Source organism: Diospyros lotus, chromosome 3, assembly GCF_014633365.1.
Source record: "Diospyros lotus cultivar Yz01 chromosome 3, ASM1463336v1, whole genome shotgun sequence".
NCBI classification, from domain to species: Eukaryota; Viridiplantae; Streptophyta; class Magnoliopsida; order Ericales; family Ebenaceae; genus Diospyros; species Diospyros lotus.
In genome coordinates this window covers 34809180-34829731 of record NC_068340.1, presented here as the reverse complement: position 1 = coordinate 34829731, position 20552 = coordinate 34809180, and the positions used below count along the sequence as shown (strand labels likewise).

Sequence of the window (20552 nt, the reverse complement as noted above, 5' to 3'; positions counted from 1 at the left end):
CACTGATCCATATATAGTATCATTTCATTTGCAGAAAATACATTGTGTTTCTCATTGAATATATATACACACAAATGTATTGTATTGTCTGCAATTATTATGTAAATGACAGATATGATCTTTCTCATTAAGAGATAAATAAGTAGGATTCATTGATGATACCAAAGGAGAAGCTAAAGTTATGGTTTGGTATGTAGAGCCCAAGTCCAAGTCCAAGTCCAAGTTGTAATTTAATTGTTAAGTTGACAAATAGAAGGCTCCATTTGGAGTGTGGGTAGAGTTGAAGTTGTGCTTTTTGCTTTGCTTTGCTTTGCTTGCATTCACAAAAGCAACGGCTTCTGTTCTGTTGACGACGACGATAAGAGTTTTATTATTTTGATTTCCCTTTTTTGGTTGTTATTTGAAAAACCAATCCATATGATACAATCACATTTACAATTGAGTGTTTCCTCCAGTAGCTTGTTGTCAACAGACCAGTTAGCAGTTAGCACACAACTCCGCTAAGTCAAACCATTCATTGTCAACTCCCATGAGAGTTTTGTCAGTGTCTTAACAATTCTAGTCACCCTACTAACAAGAAACATAAAAGAGCAAAGAGAAAAATAATACAAAGACAACTCAAAATAAGTAAACCAGTAGAAGACGGGAGGAAAATATGTAAAAGGAAATAGATTTTTGCATATTTTCCAATTGGGTAGGAATAGTATCTAGGAGTAGGAAAGGAAAGGAGGAGGAGAAGAATAGATTTTTGCAAAAAGGAATTTACTTTCTGATTTGATCACCCGTACTACAAGTAATTCCATTTCTCATTCTGTTCTTCCTTCCCTCGACAAAATATCTTTACTTACTACATCTGGAAGAGCCACAGAAAATCATATCCCGGTAACATTTGTTCCACTCAAGGAGTCTCTGAGAGCTCTCAAGTTGGGGTCTTCTTTATGCTTGTCCCAAGCTCCTTCAAACTGTGGGCCTTTGCATCTTCATATTTCACATGAGAAAAATCAAACAAAACTATATCAGACAAAGAGATTGAGGATTAACCCTGTACAAACTATGGGAAATGGAAAAAAAATAGTCATAATATTAACTGCTGAATCAGGATTAGTATATGAAAAATATATCGCCTAATTTCTTCACGACGAACTTTGAGTGCTGCCTCCTTGTGCAACGCAGCTAGCTCATCTATCAATCTGAGAACAAAGATACAATCGTAATGATGATTCATGGTAATAATAGACGATTCTTTGAGAGGAAAAAAAATTCAATGAAGAATTAGGCCTCAAGTTTCTTTATTTTCATCTACGAGTTGCCAAGAAATTGAGAATAAGTTGATGGGTTTTTTGAATTTGTTTTTTTTAAAGACAGGAATGTTTATAGAGAGAACTAAAAACATTTGTTATATTCTGGTCCTTCGGAGAGAGATATCAAGTGCCAAGTAACAAAAAAGAAGAATATAGCAGCTGTGGGTATTATGAAGGTTAGGCAAGATCAACAGACATGCATAGGCTTGATGGGTGAGATAGCATTGATGGGTTTTAGACCAGAGCAACGGTTGGAGAAAGACCTGGGTACCACTACTACAAGAAATTCACCTGTCACCCCATGCAGGCTTTCTTTTTTTTTTTTCAGGTGGGAGTGGAGGATCGGTGTTGCTAGTTCTTGGATTGAGTACGTGTCACCTCAAGAAAGGACGTAGAAGCCATCATATTGCTTTTAGCTAACACTTAAACATATGGAGAATCAATGAGAAAGAAGAGTATAATGACCGCAATACCCATCAAGTATCAACAATTCTTAATGGTTGCAAAAGAGGATGGAGGTTCCTGCTGATTTCAGACAGGGGCATCTAAATGGGAAAAATCTCAGGGGAGATGACATGCAAATTACAGCTTCAAAATATAACTAAAAAGATGGACACTTTTTTAGGTCACGTGTGCTGGATCAGTCTGTTTTATTTTACCATGCAAGCTGGATCGACTACCCTTACCTTTCAAGGAAGACAACAACAGTGTTCATAGCAGTCAACTACATGCCCGGTGACCTTTTTTTTTTTTTTTTTCTTATCCTTTCTGCTTTTTATTTTGACAAGTACTACCTTCCTTGACATTTCAACATTTGTTATTTGACAAACTTGTTAAATTGTCCAATCAACTATTATTATTATCTATTTTATAGTAACTTCCAAAATCATGATCTGCCTAATAGCTCAAAACGCTGTGAAGAATTTATTGCAATGAAATGCCCCGGAAACCATAAATCAGCATTAAAGCGCAGTTGAATGTTCACCTTTCGATATACGGTGTGTTCCTTATCCAAGTTAACTTTACAACCATATGGACCTGTTCAAGAACCTGCAAGTTAAAATCAAAGCAACTTATTAATGACTACTTCAAAGGATAAGAACTGCATAAGGCTTTATTCTTAGTTCCCTATCAATTCATGCAACCCTCACAGTGAAAGAAATTATCTTGTGTACATATATCATCATATGTCTCTACAGTATTGAAATATTACTACAAAGTACTAGTATAAGCCTTTCCCCAGAAGACATTGCTTGGGTCTCTATCATATGCAAACAAGAATCAGCACTCAACTTATCAACATAATGGACTTCGTATGTATTCTCAAAGGGAAACCTGGAAAAGACATTCTTAGGATAAGTGCAAAAACTGAAACATAAACGGACATCTGAGTGCGAAGTCTTTCCCTATTGAGAGATCTAGAAGCTTAGATGTATGTATGTACTAAAAGACTACCTCCATTATTTGCGTCTGTAACCTTAGGTGGAGATGGAGCAACCTTTAAAGATGCTCCAAGGCCACCCTCAAGTGCAAAACTACAGCTGCATGTAGAAATTGATAACCACATTGATTTGTATACCTTATCAAGAGTAAAGAGAACCACTACTTCATGCAAGGTAGAGTAAATATTCTTACCAGCAAAATGGTTTCATCATCATCAGCATGCATCCACTTAAAGAAAAGTGGAAATATCCGTCTGAAATGAGCTAGCAATACAAGACCTGCAACATTGAAGAGTTGCCCAATATGCTTCAGCCAAGCAATACGACACTCCTTATTTCTTGGTTGGCGCTCCAAGTGACTCAACATCTCACTAAGGATCCTTTCAATCCTGTGTCAATCATAAACCACAGTAAAAAATCTGCAGATGACTGGAAGTTCTATGTGTGACTTGCTAGATGAGAGAATAGAAAGGTATAACTTATGCCTGAGAATTCTGAAATCAACTATAGTATTTTATTTTTTTTTAATAGCAGGGTGAATGTAGTATAGAAAAATAGAAACTAATTAGAGATTCCTGATACCTAACTATGAGTACAAGTAAATCATCCAAACTGCACAACAATGTCTGACAAAAAGAGTGTCCACCTTCAGCCACACAAAAAAAGAAGAAATAATGGATTCCTTCAAACAAAAAGTTCAGACTCCCTCCCTACCTCCCTCTTGACTTGTCAAGACTAAACTCCCTTAAGAACTGTGTAGCTTAAGACAGTTTAGTCTGTATGAACTGTGTAGCACTAGCCTCCAATCCACAAATTCCAAGTCCAGTGTGGAGGAACTTAGGTATTGCCTAACACTAAGGCAGTCAAAGCCTTCTCATAGGTGGAGATCAACAATTAGCTTCTGGGGTGTATTTTTGGAGTGTAACTCAGTCAGCATAGTGAAGGCAATATATTCATGACATGTGGAGCTTCTATGGCAAAGAATTCCATAAATTAAGTTGTGGGGGTGCCATGAGTGTCCTTAATCGGGATAAATCTGCAAAGGTCTTCAATGGTGAATGAATGCTCAAGCAGAAAGGATCCCCAACTGAACTGAAAATGTGCCCTGAGCATCTTAAGTGGGTGGTATAGAGTATCCGGCAGATAGTTTTGTCAACTGAGCTGAGAATGTGCTTCGAGTGTCCTTATGGCAATTAGTTAAAGGCAAGGCAATGTATGCTCTATCTTCTTTATTGAGCCTCAATATGGTTATCAACATGCCACCTCAAGATGCTGGCATCCAAAAAGATGTCATGGAGCTCTAGACACCTGAAAGGGGAGATCACAAAAATTCGCATGCCACTTCCTGAGGCTAACACTTGAAAAGACATTGTGGCAAACTCAATTCTCAAAGAAAGAGATTATTGAAATCTCGATATTGACATAGAGTTGACTCAGCATGCCACCCCTGAGAAAACAGCATGTGCACCCGCAACCCTCTTGGAAGTCTCAAGGCATCTTGGTGCTTAAGTGTTTAGCCCATACCCCTCTGCTCTGGCCCTAAAGGAATATTTTTCAATATACACCATAATAAAACATTCATTGTGTGAACATATATGCATACTCAATATTAGGATCCATATCCTAAAATACACCCAAACACGGCATTAAAATCCAAAGGCATGTAGCAGACACGTAATTATGACAACAAATACAAGGTTGACTACTATTCAAGTTTATTCTATAAAGCTGGTATCTTTGTGCAACACAAAACAGAGACAACAATATTACACAGATATTACATCACAATAGCAATATTTTAATCATCCTTTTAGAAAAAAGAAATATAAGCAGTAAAACAAATATACCATGAGCTTCGAGGATTACTTCGTTGGATACATGATAGCAGAGCTACAGACATCTCAACCACAAGGTGCCATATCTCATCACTACAAGCAATATTTTGACAGCATGCATCAAGAATTACATCTTCATACCAACTAAGCTCAGCAGCATTCACATTTTTTGCAAGATGTATAAAGCTAATCATTCCCTGCCCCTGAAATCAAAAACAAAATGAACAGCAGGTTCCAGACCCATGCTAATGAATTAAAATGGTCGAACATTAAAAAGTACTTCACTTCTGCATTTATCCATACTGCACTGGTACCTTCACAAAAAATATAAAGTAGAAGCTTCCAGAAATCCAAGCATAAATGAAGAGGGGCTAGACAATGGAAAAGTGTGTTTTTGGTATTGCAAGTTTGGGGGATTAGAAATGGTTGCATTCCAGTTCCCTAAAATGAAATTTCACCTCTATTTTGTTTGCAAGAGCATAACAATATGTCACACAAACATATCAACATATCAAGGAAACTGTGGTTGTAAAGGAATGCATCAATCCCAATTCCCTTGTCTGGAATATGATTGTTAGTTTTCTTCTATTACTTTAATAATTAACAAGATAAAAAGATGTGTGTGTGTGTGCGTGTGTGTGTGAGAGAGAGAGAGAGAGCTTTTTGCCTTTGGAGTGGTTGGATGTCTAAAATTCACGTAACTGACCTCAGCTGGTGGGATTAAGGCTTGTGATTGTTATTGTTGTTTTGCATCTGGGTGGAAGTTCTTTGACCTTTTGGTGAACTATCAAGGGGAGGAGTTTCATGGACAGACAGGACATGAGCCATGTGGTGAGGGATCTTTTGCTAATAGGTGTCATGACCCTAGAGCTTCAACAGAGAATTAGGGCCAATTTTAGGAAGAATTAGGGCAGAATTTGAGAAAGGGAGGGAGAATCAAAAGGGGGAAAGATAGGAAGAGAAGCTCAGGGGGAGAAAAGACAGGTCTGAGAGGAAGAGAGAGTTTGGGCGAGATAAGAACAGATGTTTCCATTGATATTTTCTGGATAATCCCCACTACAACAGCCTAGTAGTTTTATATAGCTATTACAACAGCTTAACAGAAAATACAAGATAACTACCCTGACAATTCAACAGATTACAAGATAACTACCCTAACAACTCAACAGATTTAACTACTACTCCTGAGGGATAATCTGCTATAATCAACCCTACCGAAAGCTCTTATACATCCTAGGGTCCTGGCAATAGGAAAGGAATCTTCAAGCATCATCAATGGTTTATCCTTCCTTCAAGTTGCAAAATCTCCATCAGGCCAGAGGATCTTTTTAGGATTTTGCCAGAGGATAGTGATGCTTGTAGTATGTTAGAATATGATTCTGACAAGGGAGAGTTCGCTCGCAAATCAGTGAGAATTGCGCGGGAACTAATAGATCAGAAGGAAGGAAATAGATAGAGAGGAAGAAATAGAGAGAAAGAGAGTGTTGTACTTAGGATTGCCACACACCCAGCCTACTATCCCTCCAAGAACTCATTGATTACACCCCCAAAATTAAGTCACACAGCACTCGACAGAAACCGCAAGAACAGAAATACAAAACAGCAACAAACCACACAAGAAACAAAGGATTTTATCCTGGTCAGTCTCATAAATGAGACCTACATCCAAACTGCCTTGGGCACCATGAAAACTCCACTATCTTGAATCCTTACAGCGATTACATGCACTAGAAAAATACCTCTCTTTCCCACAGTCTAAAACCCTAGACTATACAGAGAAGAACACCTCAAGAGAACATACAAAACAAACCCTCCTCTCAGCCTAGCACATTCTCGCTCAACTCTCTCAAGACAACCCAATGTTTTCATAATATTTCCGAGCCCTCCCAGCCCCTATTTATAGACCATAGAGGCGGGCAAGACAGTTACAACCAACTGCCCAGTCTGACCGGAATATACAACTTTCGGTCAGCTTGAACAAACTAACAACCACTCATTACATTAGGGAAATATATGCTAACAGATTTATCAAAAAGAAAAAAAAACTAAGTACATAAACTAATCTAAGACAAATGACTTCACAGAGAGAGAGAGAGAGAAGCTGAGAGGAAAAAATGAATCAATTGAATTCTCCAAGATGCTTCTCCGGGCCGCTAGAGTTGGTTTATATTTACCAAGCCTTGGCAACAATATTTGGATTACATTTGAATTGGACCCATGTGCTGTAACTACCAATCTATTCTATATTACACTAGTCTCTATCCTTTTACCTTAATAATCTCCTTATTTACATTATAGTCCCGTGACATAGTGGTGATGATTTTTCCCTGTTCACTCTTTCAAGGTGTTTTTTGAGGTGGATGAAACAAATACGAGCATGTTTTATCTCCAGTGGGTGAGGTTGACCAGCCAGGGAGATGGAAAGAGTATTCCAATGATGACCAAGGTCAGGTTTGCATATGTTGGAACTTTCAATTTCTTGCCCGAAGTGGGAGCTTGTTTGCAAAAAGGAAGTCAATTGGCAAGGTACTCATTCCAGAGAGTGCAAGTGCCATTTGAGTTGGTGAATCTTCTTCCTCTGCCATTTCCTAATCTCACTTTGAGCCTTCTAGATGATCAACCTCGCAAAGATCAGCTGCAAAATGAGGCTAGAAGCTCCTCTCATTCAGTGTTTGATTATATGACGGAGAATTTTACTTTGGCCAATGCAAGTTGTCCCTTCTTCCTGGTCCCATGGATTAAACAACGTAGTTTTGAAAAATGAGGTTGTCTAGGTGACTATTTTCCTGTCACAGGCAAATCCAGTGGAGTCTGGAAGTTTGATTCTCAGCAATGGAGTGGAGAGGGTCCTAGTCCACCAAATATCTGTTCCCAACCAAGGGAAAACTGGTAATTGGGGGGAGGGGGAGGTTATAGAGTTTGTTAATGAATCAGAATCTGGATGTTTGCATGGATCTCATTGTTGTCAGTCCTAATGATCTCAATCTTTTAGATGATAGAGTTAGTGGTGTAGAGGCTGATTTAGCCCAAGAGTTTGAAGGTGAAAAAATGACCTCTACTTAGGCCATCAGTAGGGTCAGTAAGAGTTTTTCTTAGGAAAAAGAAAATCTGAGAAATGAGCTTATCTATAGAGGTTGCAAGATGAAAGCTATGGGACATTTTCTTTATAAAAAAATAGAGGGTAGAAAAAACCTAAAAGAATGGGAGTGGGTAAAAGAAAAAAGGCTTAACTCAAGGAAATTCTAGAAAGGATGCAGAACATAAAAAACTTTTACAAGGAGCTAATTATAGAAAGGATGCACACGACCTGCAAAGGGTAGAGGTAGAGGAACTCCATCGCTTTCTTTGTTATCATAAAAATTGGAATCATTTCATTGAATGTTAAGAGGTCTAAATGGCTACAATAAAATGTTAGTAGTTAACTCTCTCTCAAAATCCCAGAAAGCACATTTACCATACTCACAGGAAGCCAAAGTAGAGTCATCAAAATTTTACTGGGCAGTTGGTGGTTGGACTGGATTTCTATTCCAACCAGAAGGATGGCAGAAAGTATTGTTTTTTTATCGGATAAGAGAGTGATTGAAAAAGTTAATGAGAAGCTAAGCCTTTCCTTTCCCGTATGTAAAGGATGAGCAAGGATGCTTTCATTTGGCTATTTATTGGTATATGGTCCTGAAATTGAAAAGGATGTATGACTAGTGTCAAAAACACAACCTAGTGTTCACTTACGAAAACAAAAGAGATTATCAAAATTGTGAAAATTATGGAGTCAAACTAATAATCTATATCTGAAGCTTTGGGAGAAGGTGACATCACAAGAGTTAAGAAAAGAAACCAATGCCTCTGAAAATCAATTAGTTATATGCCTAGTAGATCAATAACACAAGCTATCTATTTATTAAAATATTTAATAGAAAGGTTTAGAGATAAATAAAAAGATTTACACAATGATTACAGACTTTAAAGAAAACACCTATAACAGAGCCCCCAAAGAAATCTTCTAAAGGGTGGGATCAGCTACATGAATTCTAGCTCCCCATTAATTTCTATCCAAGACTTGTGAGGAGGAGAAGAGATAAACAACATATCAAGCCTTTATCCCACTATGTGGGATTGGCTACATAAATTCTAGCTTTCTATTCGTTTCTATCCAAGACTTGTGAGGAGATACTAAAACTTTTTCTATTACACCTAAACTACATCAAGGATATCCATTGAGCTCTCATCTCTTTGCTCTAGTAATAGATGAACTGAATACACAATAAGGGTACTGCCTTGGTGGAGGAGACAAAAGAAGAAATGACAGTAAGCTTGGATGATAGAGGGACACCTCAGGATCCCATGACATTAAGTTGAGCAAGTCAAAAGTCAAATATATAGAATGTAAGTTCAGTTAAAAAAGGTGGAGATGATGTTGTAGCAAGACTTGCAAGAAAAGGCCAATTCAAATATCTACAATTAATTGTTAAAGAAAGAAAAAAGTTTATTGAGAATTATAGAATCTCTTGAAAGCTAAAAGAAAAGTTTTATCAAACAACCACGATATTAGTTTTATTGTATGGTACGAAATGTTGGGTAGTTAAGTATCAACATTTATATAAACTTAACTGAGATAAGGATATTGTAATAGATGTATGACCGTACAAAAAAAGGGATAGAATTAAAATGAAATTATCTATAATAAGGTTGGAATAACACTTATAGAAGATAAGATACATAAGAAGCAATTAAGATGATGTGAACATCTGAGAAAAAGACCAACAAGCGATCGTACAAGAAGTGCAAATTGAATGAAAGAAATTTATAGTAAAAATTATAGAGTAAAAAAAAAAAAAACTCTTTGAAATAACATGAGATATAATAGCCTTACAAAAGATAATATCATGAATAAAGATGAGTATATTCCATGTAGACAAATACCACCCAGTGGGATTAAGGCTTGATTTTGGTGGTGGTGTTATTATAGAGATGTCTTGAGAAATACTACAATTAAAATTGATAGATTACTAGGGGAAACTATAATAAAGAAGGATTGTGGTATCTTTCAAAAGATGACATGTTTGCATGAGTTGATTTAGGAGAAGTGGATAGGCTAAGGTTTAGTTTTGTGGTTGTGTTGTTTTAGAGATGTCTTTAGAAATATTAGGACTAAAATTGATAGACTACCAGGGGAAATTATAATAAAGGATTGTGGTCTCTTTCATTGAGAAATGTTTGCTAGAGTTGATTAGGAGAACTGCATATATCATTGATTTCCAAGAGATCCATTAGAGAAGAATCTAGGTACATGTTTCTAAAAGTGGGATATAGGGATAGATATTTTTCATAAAATTGCTAGTATGCATAACAAAATGATTACCATATAAGGAGACTGTTTTAGATGGGAATGGGATGAAGTGTTTAGAGAGGAAGTAATTTCCAATGGCATTTTAGAATTTCTAGTTGTTTTTGGAAGATAGTGGAGAGCTACCCTTCCAACGGTCAAGTTTAAATTAATTTTTGTGGAGTAAAAGGACTGGAGAAAGAATACTCCTCAAAGAGTATGTTTTTTACGGTCTCAACAAATGCAACAGGCAATGTTCCTAGCATTTATGGGTTTACCATGCAACAATCTTGGCAGAAAGTGGGTGGAAAAAATTGAATACAAGGACAGATTTCTTCAAAATTTTGAGGTGTAAAAGAGTTTAAATGCCTATTTTATTGTCCATATGCCTAAAATAAGGGAAATTGTGGATCTGAAAGACTTTAGACCCATAAGCACAGTGGGTAGTTTTAATAAAATATTAGCTAAAAGTGTTGTCTACTAGAGTAAAGGAGGTTATTGGCACAGCTGCCTTTGATTCTTTAAATGCTTTTGTAAAGGGTCGCCAAATCTTAGACTCTTGTGACTAATGAGTGTGCTGACTCACATAGGGCTATAATTTACTTGTGATTATTTGTAAGCTCAATATGGAAAAAATAATAATAATAACAAATGATTATATTTGGCGGCCTTCTTTGAGTTTTGTTTTGAAAGGGATGTGGTTTGATTCTAGGTTGAGACTTGAGAGAATGGATACTACTTTTGTGTGTGCTCTAAAATTCTTCTAAATGGGGCCTTAAAGGTATTTTTGAGTCTTGCACTGGAGTCTGACAAGAGGATCCCCAATCCATATTTTTGTTCATTATGGTTATGGAGGCCCTTAGTGTTATGGTTAAGAAGATGGGCTCCCTAGGGTGGGTTAGGAGTTATGGAGATTAAGAGTTCTATTTTTTTTTTTCCAAACTTTATAATTCCAGTTAAGCAGTTTAGGGTGGGTTTTAGGAATTTTAAGTCTTTTTCCTACTTTGATTCTAATTCCAAGTTTATCTTATTAGGATATTATATTTTTTTTCCAACTTTACTTTAGATTCTTTGTTCATAGGGTTTTGCAAATTTATAAACTCCTCAAAAGTTTATATATTCAATATTCTTCTCTTGCTCTTTTGCTTCTTCCCTTCTTCTATGGTTCTATGCCAAAATCCTTTATGGCTATAGCTAGAAATGGTACAGAGACAAAGAATATGGGATGAGGGCAAACTGATAACTTGTCCAACGTAAAAATACTCCTCACAACTAGGCTCGGTAATTCTGAACTTCCTTCCTGCAACTGCTTTATGTGAAGTTACGATGCAAATTTCTTATCTCTTAAGTCTTTGTATTCTGAAACTATCATCCAGTGCCTTGTATTCTCAAATATCATCAAAATAATTTAGCAAACCCCAATGCATAAGTGCCAATGCAGTAGTCCATTTGCAAAAATTATTTTTCTCTATTTCTAATCTGAAATAAAAACCCTTTACTATGCCAGTTTTCTACATTTAACAGGTAAAAAATTACCAAGTATTGTATGCATATTAAATGTGAAATCAATATTAATACGGTAAAGAATTCAAAGTACCAAGCTCAAGTCCCAGCACATACTTTCACCTCCGGGGACCAGTGATCAAGAGCTGTTAATGCACAAGGAATCACCAAAGAGCACAATTTTCCAAGATGAGGGTAGCTGACCTGAAAAGAGTTAAAAACACATTTTATGACGAACATCACCATACCAGTAATATATATAATGCCCAAATGAAAATAAATAGAATAAAGAAGTGCCATAAGTTCATAAGATAAAAAGTCAGAAACAAACCTGGGTGACAAACCACCTAAACTGATAGGCAGCCACAACGGCGTAGGCAACGGGAGACCTGGCCACAGCTGCCGATATTTGATCACCATCATCAGACTTATCGATTGAACTCTCCTTAATGGTGGATTTCAATGAAGGCAACACTTGAGGCATCAATTCACCCACCAATTTCTCCTCATCCGACGGCGTCAACCCGAAATCATCGCCCAATTTACCAACGAAGCTGCGGGAAAAAACATTGGAGAGGCCTCGAAAGGCAGAGTCGGCGGCAGCGGAGAGAGAAATGGGGATCCAGGACAGGTGTTGAGAGGCGGAGCCTGAAGCAGAAGCTAATGCCGCGCAGCATAGAGTGAAGTCTTTAATGGGGTTGGCAGGGGAGTTGGGTTGGGGAAGAAGGGACTCCAGCATGGACTTCACCGACACGTTCGAGCCATCTTCTGCCGGATTGTACTGTGCTTTCAGTAGGGATTCTCGGATTGGTTCAGATAATCTAGAACAGAAGTCGAATCCATCAGATATATATATATATCCAAACATATGCATATATAATACACATGGAGAGAGAGAGAGTTACGCGATGAGATCGTGATGAAAAGGTGAGGAGGTGGACATTGTTGTGCTTCAGTTCATTCGGATTGGGATTTGCAATGGGCGGGTACTTGATCTTGGGAAATAGCAAACCCCAAATTTCAAATTTAGGATTTGGAATGAATTTTTTCTTGCGTCTAAACTAACCCTCGTTTGTTGTTTAGCGCTCTGTAGGCAATAAGCATCTAGGAAGGGCTCTAGTCACGCCAATAATCAACTTCTGGAGCTTCGAGTACAACGTCCACTCTCTCTCTCTCTCTAGAGCTAGCTCGGACTACGTTTCCAGTGCAGCCTCAGGCTTAGCCCAACTAAGTCTTGAGGTAAGGACGCTGGTGCTCTATACTAGCTTGAAACCACTATTAAGTATTTGTACTGGAAAATGCTATTACTACGAGGAAGAGGAAGTTTGATAATTGTATATATAAAATTTTATAATAAATTTATTTAAATTTATAATAATAATATTTAAAAAATTTAATAAATTTATTTACTATTACTAAATTATTGTTAATATTGAACATGCCTATTACAAATATATTTATTATGAATTTATGAAAATTATTTTTCAAACTTATTTATGATATAGTACTTTTCATTTGTATTGGTTTTAAATGTATTTTATTTAAATATTAAATTTTCACAAGATCATACATTTGCAAATAAAAAGTTAGGAGTATGAAAGGGTAAGATTATGTTAAGAAAAATAACTTTTTTTTCCTGAAGAATCTAATTGTTTGAAAATGCTATTTAATTTATAAAAGTCATTTTTTAATTATAAATACAAAAACATCTGCTTGTTGAGAAGAAATGGAATAAAGGAAACATGATAATTATAAAATAGAATTGTTGAGAATGTTATCCTTTAATAGAATATACATAAGATAATAAAGATTAATAACAGGTTTATAATGACTAATGAATCCTACATACTATGTTTAAAACTTTATAATAATTTAGTATTGTTATTAGATCTTTTAACCCAAAGAGGTTGGGAGTTGAGACTTTTTATTAAATATTTCGTAACGTGTTTATTTTATATATATTATATTTAATATATATACTTTAACTTTTAACATCTAAGTATGAATAAGCAGGATTAGATTAATTTAGAAAAAAATTATAAAATTTTCAAGAAAGGTACCAATGCTCCTTTGAGGTGCATTACATCCCATTGGAATTGCACAACATCCCTTTTATCTATTATATTACACTATTATTTTTACATCATCTTAGTTTTTTACCGCACCCTCAAGTACATGTTAAGATTATCGTCGTGATCCTCTACCACTCATGTCGTTAATTTCAACAAAGAACGTGAATCACAAATAGAGACCTTATTTTACTATGCAAAATAAAAAATTAAACCCAAAACCTACTAATGTGAATATCATAATCCAACTATTTACCCTAAGAGCCCCCAAGTGCATGTTGCTTGTACCTAAGGAGTACCATAGCATATTCATTCCCATTGCATCAATTCTTCATATTGTTTGGAATAACAATATCAAATCATAAACATTAATACTCTTCACTTTGCCAGCAAGTCAGTTCACATAATAAAAGTCACTCTCAGTCTCAGGGCATAAAATTGTATAATCTTGAGTGATTTTCATTCAGAGTAACCAATATAAGCAACTAGCAACTGTTTCCTGAAAGAATTGCAAGGATTAAGAAAAGGATCTGCCTCCATATCTCCAAGATGGGGAAGATAGATAGACAAATGATTAATTTATTGGACCTTTCTACAGTAACTAAAATGTAGGTTGACGCTGATACAGATGGAAACAACTCCCCAGTTTTCCAGCCGAAAAAGGAAAAGGGCATTTGGTGGGGCAAATCTGACAAATGCCAACTAGAAGCAGATCGTCATAACTTTGCTTCCAGGACGGCTGCCCCAGTCGTTGTAACAAGAAAACAGAAATGATGGCATTTGAAGCCAATGCATTCCCAAATTGGTCTTCTCACTTGCTACGTTTTTTGGCTTCGCTGTACAGAACGACCCCAAAGACGGTGAGCGAGTAACCGAGCATTCCAGTTACAGAAACAGGATTTCTAAATATTAAGATTGAGACAATCACGGCAACAGCCCCTTTTGCATTTCCTAGTACCTGGATGGACCACAAAACCATTTGTTATCAAGCAGCAGGAGTTGACATTGTTCAACAAGGAATTAATAACTTTGAACATTAAAATATAGCAGGTAAATATTGGAAACATCTACATTTGTCTAGTCTGTCAGCTTAGACCCAGTGAGTGAAAGACATTCTATTACTAGGCTACTACCATGCCAATATAAACATCAAAATTGCTGTTTGTTGACCCATAAAACTTTAATCTGAAGATGGGATACCGTTTAAATGGTTTAGACACTTCCAATCCCCAAGGGAAATCATTGCAGCTAGAAGATAAGCACCATGAAATCAAGCATATATTTCCACTGTAGCTCCCAGTCAATAAATTTAAAATGTCATCCATTTTGGTTGCTGGATAAGAGGTTTATTGCAGATATAATGGTACAAACAGTCAGGAAATCAGCTTGTCTGTTGCCTCAATATCACAGATACAGCATACAATTAATACGCCATCACCAACTTCACATTATTGACCAACTAGCGCTTTACAAACTCCTTCAGAAAAGAAATCATTGTGGTCGTGTGGTGTGAATTTAATCAACACTTCCAGCAGAGCAAAATTGTCATGGACCCTAAAAGATCCATCTTAGTAATCAAATGTCCACCTTAAAAATCTAAAAGACAAAAGTGGCTCCCCCCTCTGTTAAATGGGTGGCTAGATAGCAACAAAAAGCAAAAGGAGTAACTAAAACCATTTCTTCCCATTTCCCAAGGCACCCCTGCAATCTACATAAACTTCTGTGGTTTCACTGCATTACTTTTAGCTCCTTCAGTTATCTACTTATAATTTCAATTGGGTGGGCAGTACATAGTAGGATAAAGGCTTCATGTTGCCGTTTAGAGGTGCATAGTAGGTTAAAAGCTTAGTGTTAGGGAGAACATAATAGGTTAGTCATCAAAAGCTCAAGTTTCCATTTCTCCATTACCTTAGGAACCATCACCTACCATTTGCATTACTACAGTGAACTAAAGTACTCAAAGCAGTTGTAGAGTTGGAACTTTTATGTCACAATACATTTGATTAGGACGTGTTTGTGTAACATACAGCTCCTACATGCACATTTTTCTTATCAGATAATGAAACTGTCTATTAATTTTCTTCGAAAGAAAAAAAGTATCAGTAGCAAGCAATAAATGCGTCTCACACTTCATTCTTATATGTATTACAAACACCCACATTGACATCATATTATTATTGTTAGATGACCCAAATACGAGCATTAAACAATTACAAGGACATTAGGTTTTCAAGAGCAGTACATTGGGGCATGGTAAATTAAGATATGAATCAATATATTTCACCTATGATATCAATTTTCTATTTTCATGCACTAGAACGTCTACCACTTGAAAGTTTACATGCTCTAAGTATGCCAATCAGAGCAGATATGTTGAAAATCCTTTCATGTTGCTCTTACAGAATACAGACTTATGTGGAACAATATGCTTTATATCACTAAAAAATAAAAAAAATAAAAAAAGAACTAAGATTTGCCGCTATATACATAAAGAACATGAAGGCTACATAAACAAATCATTCAGGCATCCAGCGCACATTACTTGAAACATATTTTTTAATTTCAGTTAAGATAAATGCGACCCTTTGCAACTTGAGTAGGAGGGCCGGCCCTGGGCATAGGCTGCCTAGGCGGGCCTAGGGCCCCCCATTCATCCAACTACTTTGATTTTTTTTTTTTTTTTTGTTGATAATTTTAGGGAGATTCATAAATTAATATTTAAATTATTTAATAATTATCATAATTTAAATTATTTTATTTTTATCAATCAAATAATTATTAATATTATTTTCATTAATTACTTTATTTTTTATTTAACAACAAAATGTTTCAACACAGAAAAAACCAAAAATAGTAGCAGGAGATGCCCTGCCTCTTTCCTTTGATCAAATTCCCAAATATCCAAAATCGAAACCCCCATTGTCTTTATCTCCCTCTCACATACTCCCCTCTTTGCCATCTCCAGCCAGTCGATCGTCGTTGCTTGCCAATTGCCATTAGTGAAAGGCCACTATTTTATTTAGGTATGCACTGCTCTCCAATCTACTATTCGGGCCTGAAAATTTTGTTTGGCTTTTCTTTTTCTAGTTCTAAATTTTACAGTTAAAAAGGGGGAAAGGGGATCAAAAATTATTTTTAATGAGGAAACAAGTACACACTAAGTTCTCAAAAATTTTGATAGTGGTGGGTCTAGGGTTGTCTTGTGGGTGATGGAAAATTCTGAAAAATGCAATTAATTTCTTCTATTTTTCACTTATTCTATTAATTTGTTTTGCAGATTTCAATTCAAATTTCAAATCTAACCAGATTCTATTGTTCCTCAATTACATTTGAATTTGATATTATATTGATTTTCGTATTTGAATTAATTTATTATGTCTACTAGAAAATATTTATTGATTTTTTCTCTAAAAATGCTAGAAGAGTAAATTTAAAGTGAAATATTGTGAATTTTAAAGTATTATTGTGATAATTTTGAATATTTTTATATAGTAAAAACTTTTATTCGTATTCGTTACATGTAATTTTATTTTTAAATATAAAGGGCCCCATATATAGTTTCGCTTAGGGCCACCAAAATCTCAGGTCCAGCCCTCTAGGACCAATCTTCTGATAACAGACTTTCTCTATGGTTCTTTTGTTTAGGAAAACTTAATTGAACAAATTGTAAAAGTGCAGATGAAACATCATTGGATCACATGCATTGAAAATTTTCAAGCAGAGAGGAGGCATACCTGTAGAGTTAGAGCACTAGTATGCTTAGTTACCAAAAAGTTGGTGAGATTCACAAAATATGCCAAGGCAGAATTGAATAGGAGATACCAAATAATCTTGACATCATCTCTTGCAAGGGCCAAGGTGATGCCGACCACATTTTCTTCCATAATGAGTGTTGCAGGGAGTAGAAGTATAACAGCTATGGGAGCCATGTACAGGAGGAGGTTCATAGAATTCAACTTTTCCCTGAAACAAAGTCATAGATCTTTTAGCGTATATATTTCTGATTAACAATTAATTCAACAGAAAAATAAAATAAGTTGAGCTCAAGCACAGCTGTAATTTACCCTTCAGAAGACAGCAAAATCCCTTGAAGCACCGTCTTAAGCGCCCTTGCAGCCGTAGCACCAACACACATTATAAATCCAAAAAGATGGAAACTTGGCTCACCCTATAGCGATGTAAAGAAAGGGATAGAAGTGATCAAAAGATAAAGAGCTTGTATCTCACCTGTTGGAATGGAATAAACTGATTGAATATGGAGAAACCTGCTAATTAAACTAGACTAAGATTATCGATCTAACTTCACCAAAAAAAATCAACCACTTGAAAATAGATGCACAAACAGCTGCATGGACGTCAATTATCAAATAACTGAAGTAAGAATTTTTCAAGGCACTGTAAAATTCGGACGCTGGCTACCTCCTTCGCATTGTTAGCAGCACAAGTTCGTAAATCGCAATAAAGTAACTATAATTAAGAAAAAGAATCAAATAACTGTTGAAGATTAAAAAGAGAGAGAGAGAGGGAAAGCAGGAATCACGTAGATAATAAGGTTCATACCCCGCTGGCTATGATGACGCCAGTAATAACAGGAATGAGAGTGGCGTAAGTAAGCCAGGCCTCCCTCTTGAAGGTCATCAAATAAGCGAAGACAGCGGTGAAAAAGGGAGTGGTGGCCCCAATGGCCTGATTGAAAGACACAGGCAGGTAGCGAAGCGAAATGTTGCCGCTGACGACGGAGCCGCAGAAGACGAAGCTGAGGGTGGAGATCTTCAAGAACTGGACGCGAGATCGGATGGTCTGCATGGGGACCACCTTCATCCAGGCAATGGCGACGTAACTGAGCAGAGCACAAGCCGTCATGTGGCACATGGTCAGGAAGATTGGATACTTGAAGCCATAGTTGCTGAGCAAGTACTTGTTCAGCAACAGCACCCCAATGTTGGACGAGTACCAGGAGGTGACCAGCCCGATCGTGAACAGCCGGCTCGAGCCCTTCTCAGACGACGACATAGTCGGATTCTCTCCCAAGCCAATCCTAAATTCCAACAGCTCCCGAACTCAAATCCACAAACGAGGGAACGAATCAATCAAGCAAGCAATCAATGAGAAAGTCGGTGGCGATAAGCAGGCGATCCCTCGCTAGGGTTACGGAGAGAGAGAGAGAGAAGAGAATCAAATTGAAATCCCGCCTTCGGAGAAGCATTCATGAATACAGTGGAAGAGAGAGGTGAAGAGATCAGGGCAATTCGGGGCTGGATCTGAGGGCATTCCGCAATGGCGAGGATCGGAATGTACGAACCAGAGAGATATCTGTTGGAGCGGTGAATTTGAACGGACGAGCGTCGGCTTTTGAGAACGACAGACGGGAACGCCTTATATATATAAAATAATAAATTCCCCCGCCGCTCTCTATTTTCTTTTTTCTAGTTTTCCACTTCTCTTCTTATTGATTGATTTATTTATTTTATTAAATTCGGCACTTGAAATTGAAACGTCTGACTGCCAAGCAACGGGTGGTCGTTTGACTTTCTAAACCCATTCTATTTGCGGCATAAGCTTTTATTATCCTCAAGAGAAAAAACTACCCAAAAAGATTTAAAACTTTTTTTTTGTCTAATTATAAACAACCTACCAATGACATTTTTTCATAAATTGTTTTTCTTTCTAAATGCATATATTATTATTATTATATTTTCATTAAAGAAGCAAGCAGGCAGCCCCATCATTCTTTATAATAATATATACATATATAAAAACATCATGTGATAATAACATTTTTGCACTTGCTCTCGGGGTTGTTTCTTCAAAATACTCTTCTTCTTTGCCACTTTGCTTTTCTGCTTTCTCAAGGCGCAAATAAGTTGACCTGCTAGAAAAGAAAGCTTGATTGAGCATGTACGTATTAACAGGTTTGTAGCATTGGAATTAACAACCAACATGCATGCATCAGTGTCATCTTCTCAAGTCTAAGTCCCTCCTCATTTCTCACATATATTCTATATTAGATTTTTTTTTCTTTTTTCAGAAATACATGGCCCTATTTGATCATGCTTTAAATTTCAATCACCAGCAAAATAAAACCAACTTCTGCCCGCTCCAAACAATATATATCACTTTTTTTTTTTTTGTTTATTTATTCAAGGGATATGCTTATTGCTTGCTGAAGAAAGGAAGGAGTGTAATTTACCCTTAAGACCGAGTTGAAGTAGGCAAAGCACATGGGATGACAGACGGGACCTTCGTTAATACAAAGGGGAAGCATTAGGAACATGGTCGGTCGGTCGGTCATGCTCCAAATAGATGTGCTTCCAACGACGTTTGGGCGTGTTTTCTCCCGCCCAAGCCATCTTCCATCATTTCCCTTTTGACTGACTCATTCACTCATCATCTACATTTTATCACAATAATAATAATGATCTAGAAGCTCAAATCACAACTTTCTAGCCAGCCAGACAAAAGAGATTCATGCAAAGTCAAGCACCCTTGCTCTGTTGCTTGTTTTCAACTACAAAACTACTTTTCCTATTCAGAAAGCAACCTAATTGTCTTTCCATGAGTAATCTATTTAAAACTAAACAAAAAGAAATATCTGCATTACTTGGCCGGTAATAGAGATGGGAAAATAGTCCCCGCAGCTCAACAAACAGATGGATGGTAAAATAGGTTCGACATCGCAAAAAAATAAAAATAGAAAAGTTGCGGCAAGGAACAGAGAAATCTAAATTTTTCTTCTCTATTTTTTTGTGCATTTTGCATCTGCCCAAAATCCCATGGACATGTTTGTGCAAAATCATATTTAGAGTTGCCCTGAAAGGAAATGGCGGCAGGTTGGGGAGGGAGGGAAGGGGGGGACCAAGGGTTAGCCTTAGAAAGAGAGGTGCATTCATTTTCTTGAGGGCGAGTGGGATGGGTTTTCTAGTCCAAGGAAGGCAAGTGGAGAAGCGCAGGCAATTCTCAGAAAAACTGGCTTGAATGCAAAAAGACCCGGTGGACATTTATTATGAAATTAGGCAAAACCTATGTTCTACGTTCTATGTTCAAGGAATTAGGCAAATCCTATGTTTTTATGTTCTATT

General features: G+C 36.6%; 2 protein-coding genes across 4 annotated transcripts; both read right to left on the bottom strand.

The window, feature by feature from the left end:
- Nucleotides 1–745: 745 nt before the first annotated feature.
- On the bottom strand, nucleotides 746–12661 carry LOC127798111 (uncharacterized protein At2g39910). 3 transcript variants are annotated; one of them, XM_052331429.1, is made up of 8 exons: nucleotides 12310–12661; nucleotides 11736–12225; nucleotides 11522–11608; nucleotides 4591–4781; nucleotides 2937–3132; nucleotides 2287–2351; nucleotides 1089–1190; nucleotides 746–1011 (listed from the first exon to the last, which is right to left on the bottom strand). In XM_052331429.1, exons 1-8 carry the CDS (start codon nucleotides 12345–12347, stop codon nucleotides 1002–1004), a joined length of 1179 nt encoding a protein of 392 aa, XP_052187389.1. In that variant the 5' UTR covers nucleotides 12348–12661; the 3' UTR covers nucleotides 746–1001. The 3 variants fall into 3 exon arrangements, with proteins under 3 accessions (XP_052187389.1, XP_052187388.1, XP_052187390.1); XM_052331428.1 differs by having other exon boundaries at nucleotides 746–978; XM_052331430.1 differs by lacking the exon at nucleotides 1089–1190 and having other exon boundaries at nucleotides 746–978.
- Nucleotides 12662–13906: 1245 nt separating this feature from the next.
- LOC127797361 (probable sugar phosphate/phosphate translocator At3g11320) lies at nucleotides 13907–20517 on the bottom strand. The gene is made up of 4 exons (XM_052330202.1): nucleotides 18034–20517; nucleotides 17538–17641; nucleotides 17208–17436; nucleotides 13907–14431 (listed from the first exon to the last, which is right to left on the bottom strand). Exons 1-4 carry the CDS (start codon nucleotides 18484–18486, stop codon nucleotides 14285–14287), a joined length of 933 nt encoding a protein of 310 aa, XP_052186162.1. The 5' UTR covers nucleotides 18487–20517; the 3' UTR covers nucleotides 13907–14284.
- Nucleotides 20518–20552: the final 35 nt, after the last annotated feature.